At 35.8% G+C, this 4,339-nt stretch overlaps 1 protein-coding gene across 1 annotated transcript; it reads right to left on the bottom strand.

The window, feature by feature from the left end:
* Positions 1 to 206: 206 nt before the first annotated feature.
* NPVF (neuropeptide VF precursor) lies at positions 207 to 3,685 on the bottom strand. The gene is made up of 3 exons (XM_010011217.1): positions 3,542 to 3,685; positions 1,400 to 1,769; positions 207 to 502 (listed from the first exon to the last, which is right to left on the bottom strand). Exons 1-3 carry the CDS (start codon positions 3,677 to 3,679, stop codon positions 495 to 497), a joined length of 516 nt encoding a protein of 171 aa, XP_010009519.1. The 5' UTR covers positions 3,680 to 3,685; the 3' UTR covers positions 207 to 494.
* Positions 3,686 to 4,339: the final 654 nt, after the last annotated feature.

The following is a 4,339-nucleotide window of genomic DNA, read 5'->3' as shown; positions in this document are numbered from 1 at the left end:
ATAAACAAGAGGAAAAGAGCTTTTCTACATTTTACTCATTTTTCTTTAGCTGCATATGACACAAAGAATACCAGTGGTTTTGATTCTGCTTCTTTTTGTAATTCATATTGTAGACTTCATTTTATTTGTACCATGCTTCTTTATTCATACTATGCTGCTTTTAATTTTGCTGAAAATGCTTTCAGTTATATAGCCATTGTTCTGAAATTAGATTTTACAACCAACAGGACATAAGTCGCACAGAAGTAAATAGAATTTATACTACAGTGCCACTGAAGTAAACTACTACAACAGCCACCACAACTGTCATTGCCTTATACACCAAGGGTTTGTACAGAATAAAAACATTACTTATAACGTGAAGCCAGGTTTGCATTTCAGTTCTTACAGGGTTTTTTTCATGACCTTTAGTTTTGAAAACACACTGCAGCTTTTCCAGTCTTTCAGATTCTGTCTTCATTATTTCATTCCAGTATTAACGTAACTGTTAGAATTCACATCCCTAAAAATACCAAACAAATAAAACAAAATCTGTTACAATCAGGCAAGACAGTAAGAAAGAAATTACAGGAATCAAATTAAACAAGAAAGAATCTTGGCTTCTAATATATCAGTTACCTTTCCTGGCCTGGAATTCTACTTTATGCATGTGTCAGATGCACATCAGGAGTAGCCAAATGAAACTCAGAAGACAAATGGACAGTTCAGATAAAGCAGCAGATATGATAAGAAGGACTGTTATTGAGGAACGGCTTTAAACTATTCTTAGTAATGGGCAGGAAATATTTTTTCCTATCTTGAAAAGATTTCTGAGATGTCAAAAAAAATTTTTCACCTTAATTTGGAAAGAAAAATCAAATCTCAAACCTTACCTCAGTACGAGTGTCTGAATAAAAACATGAAATGGGTTTGGATGAGAACTCCCAGCATTTTTAAAATGCTGCAATTCAGCTTGGAATTTTGTCTCTTTTTTTTTTTAACTCTAATTTGCATAAATTTAGAACATGGAAGAGTAATTTTTAGGTAATTTTATTTGGTCACTTTATACTGCGAAATTGGATATTTTAATAATTCTGAACCTTTTTCACCAAAGCTTTAAACTTTTCAAAGTGAAACCTGATCTAAAAAAAATGTTTTCAAACCTAATCTTGTCATATGAGCATTTTCAGCTTTGGCTATTTGACATCTCATTACAAAAGATTTCATAAAGATACTCTCTACTAGTGCTTGTGATGAAGCTTTTTGATTTCATGAACTGCAAATCTTTTCTTTTGGCAAATCGGACTCATCAAAATGCTCAGGGAATATCCCTTGAGGAAATCTGATTGTATTTGATTATCGCTAACCTGTGATTTAATATGCCTCTTAATATATGGCTTGAACACTTGTGTAGTATTACCTGGTTCAGATTCCTGCACGTCTTGAGGCAGGTTGACAGATAGTGACTTCCCAAATCTCTGTGGAAAATTTAGAAGTGACTGACTGGAACTTTTAACAAGTGGAGATCTCCCAGGCCTGTGTGATAACTTTGGAGCACGCCTAGGTGTGATCTCTCCAAAAGCTCTCCCAAATCTCAGAGGCAAATTAGCAATTGGTTTAATGCTTCTTTCTTCTGGATAATTTCTTCCAAACCTAAGAGGTAAATTAGCAACTGAATTTGGCATGTTGTTTATGGTAGCAGGGTTCATTTTAAGGATATTTTTTGATCCCCAGTCTTTCATTTCTTCAAAATTGAGACTCCTCTCCTTTTCTTCCAAGATATCTTTAATCTAAAGAAAAATAATTTAAAAAAGGATACTATCATTTTATAGGGCATTACTCCAGCTACCAATCACATCAAGTATTCATTTTCGTATCTTCCTAGAAAGCTGCTGGGTTACACTCTTTTTGGGGTATGTAATGCTTTTTAGATGTATTTGCTAAACTCCATTGTAATGTGTGCTACTTTGAATGGATTACTTCATGTGCAGACATTGTCCTGCTTACCTTTTCAGTACAGTGACTTAAGAGCAAATCTCCGTATCAGTATCCAAAACTGTTCAAATGGTGTCAGTTGCAAATATTTCTGGGCATAGGTGTCAGTACCTGTGCCATCAGTTAAGTGTAGACAGAAGTCACTGTCAGGTCCACATTTTCTAGTATCACCAACTGAAGTTGTCTGCAGGGGAAGATGCTGCCTATGTTTAGTAAGTTGACACAGACCCAGCCTTTTACTCATCTAGTCTGGATGAACAGGAGGATGGGTCAAGCTACCTGGAGGTGTAGCTCATTTCTTTCTAATCACTGGGTGGATGCTTTTGACCCAGTATCCTGCTGGGCTAACAGCCCGGTCGAGTTGACATGATTCCTGTTCTGGCCTTGCAGCATAGAGATTGCCCTCAGTTTTAAGTTGCTTTAGTCCTTCACTGGTACACAAGATGCATTAGAAGCTCCCGGGCTTCTAATTTGTGTGCAGCCAGCACAAAATCTGCATTCTATGTCTATGCTGGCATACAGTGAAGAACTGAGACTAGTGTATTTCTGTTCTCATGATGCAAAGGGCAGCTGCTGCCTGAAAACTAGCTATATCAACATGACCCTATAGCAGTGTTCCTTCCCTGGGCATATTGAAAGTCACTTATTTTTGTGACAACAATAGATTTTCAAGCCTTAACAGCAAATATGTACAAATATGTTTTTCGACTTTAAAGACACAAAGGCTACTCATCTTCATTTCAGTTCCTTGTCGCTATTTGGTGACTTCCTGAGAGCTTTTCCTGCTACTGGGAGAGAAGAGGAATGAACCATTCTAGTTCATACTCCATGATTAGAGCATTAAGTAAACTGTCCCTCTGATGGCACCTACACACCCCTTCTGAAGTATATAAAAGACAGTGAGCTGAAGACCACAGGATTTCACTAGCATAATTAAAGTTGTATTTTGGTTTGAAGGATCTTTATTACACCAGTGATGATGAGTCAGAAAGAGAGCTTGGCTGTCATTTCCCAGGGAGTATTTGTAGGGCAGACAAGAAAAATAATACAGATGAACTGTACAAATTTCATTTGGCATCTATTGAGACATAATAAATGTGCAATCCTGCAAAGATATTTTTATAGTCAATTTCCAGAGTAGAATTTTAAAACCATTAACTATATTAGATTTAAAATGTTCTCTGTTTATCATTGTTCTTTGAGTATTACAAGCATGCCTTTATTAATTTCAGATTGATTATATATCTGTTATATTCTGTGCATAAAATGCCTGACAGGAATTTTAATTGAGGCCCCACTATATAAGCAAGAAACATTTCAGAGTAAGTCTCAATGTAATTGCAAGGCTGTATTGCAAGAAAATTGAAACATGAATTGATTTACACAGTATGTGTGTTGGAGCAAATGAATTTCCTGAAAATTCTTCCAACAAGCTTTTTTCATACTGCTAGTTCTGTAATGCTGAATACTGTGCAATGGGGTTAGGAGAGCCTTTGCCAAAAAATTCAGAGTGCTCAAGGTCTGACCCACAGTTTCCCCAAATAATTCATAATAATACAGATGTTACCTTGTAATATTTATTGTCATCATCTTCTGTGCTCTGAAGACTGGACTTCATCAGTTCATCTAGGCACATCGTATTCGATGTTTGAAAGACCACTGTAGCTAAAGCAAATAGAATAAATTTGATTGTAATGAGTTTCATTTCTCTCAAATTACACTTACTTAAGGAGCTCTGAGTCTGCAGAGAAAAGAAAATTGCCATCATTTTATATGATCAGAAAACAAAAAGTTTTTGTTCCTGATGACATCAGTCTCAAAAGCTTCAATTCTTAATATTAATTAGGGAACTAATTTGAATATATTTGAAGAATGTTGGGAATTTCTTTTGTGAACCCTTTTAAGCAGCATAGCTCTTGTTAGGGACACACTGACGTTACAAATATTTTCTTCTGGTGAAATATGTCTTAATTAGCTAAACTTGAGAGCTGTAGCATAGAGACTTACAACAGCCACAATGTTCTACCACCAGCAGACAAAAACACCTTGTTTCTTTCTTTTGTATCAGTGTCCTCAGAAGGACTATGAAAGGAAGCTTTCTCCATATATGTATTCTTCTGCTTAAATGATCCCTTTGGACCATATAATGCTTGTTTGTAATGTACAACAAGGGACGTTTGGCCCATTGAAACCAAGTGCTATCTACTGAAGTTGTTGATCAGGTCACAAGAGATGCTATGCATCAATGATATCTATTGATGTACATCATGTCTATGCACTAAACTGAAATGTTAATTTGCATTCAGGCTGAATTAGGAACATGCTTCTAAACCCTGCCCATCAGTTAAGATTTTAACAATTTCAA

The sequence above is a fragment of the Nestor notabilis genome, unplaced genomic scaffold (genome assembly GCF_000696875.1).
Source record: "Nestor notabilis isolate BGI_N333 unplaced genomic scaffold, ASM69687v1 scaffold13263, whole genome shotgun sequence".
Taxonomy (NCBI): Eukaryota; Metazoa; Chordata; class Aves; order Psittaciformes; family Psittacidae; genus Nestor; species Nestor notabilis.
This window is presented reverse-complemented; position numbering and strand designations above follow the sequence as displayed.

Bases quoted from the DNA above. Each gene is read 5' to 3' on its own strand.
- NPVF (XM_010011217.1), bottom strand. From the start codon at position 3,679: ATGAAACTCATTACAATCAAATTTATTCTATTTGCTTTAGCTACAGTG. The intron at 1,770-3,541 runs GTAACATCTGTA...ATTTTTCTTTAG, and splicing joins ATGACAATAAATATTACAAG to ATTAAAGATATCTTGGAAGA.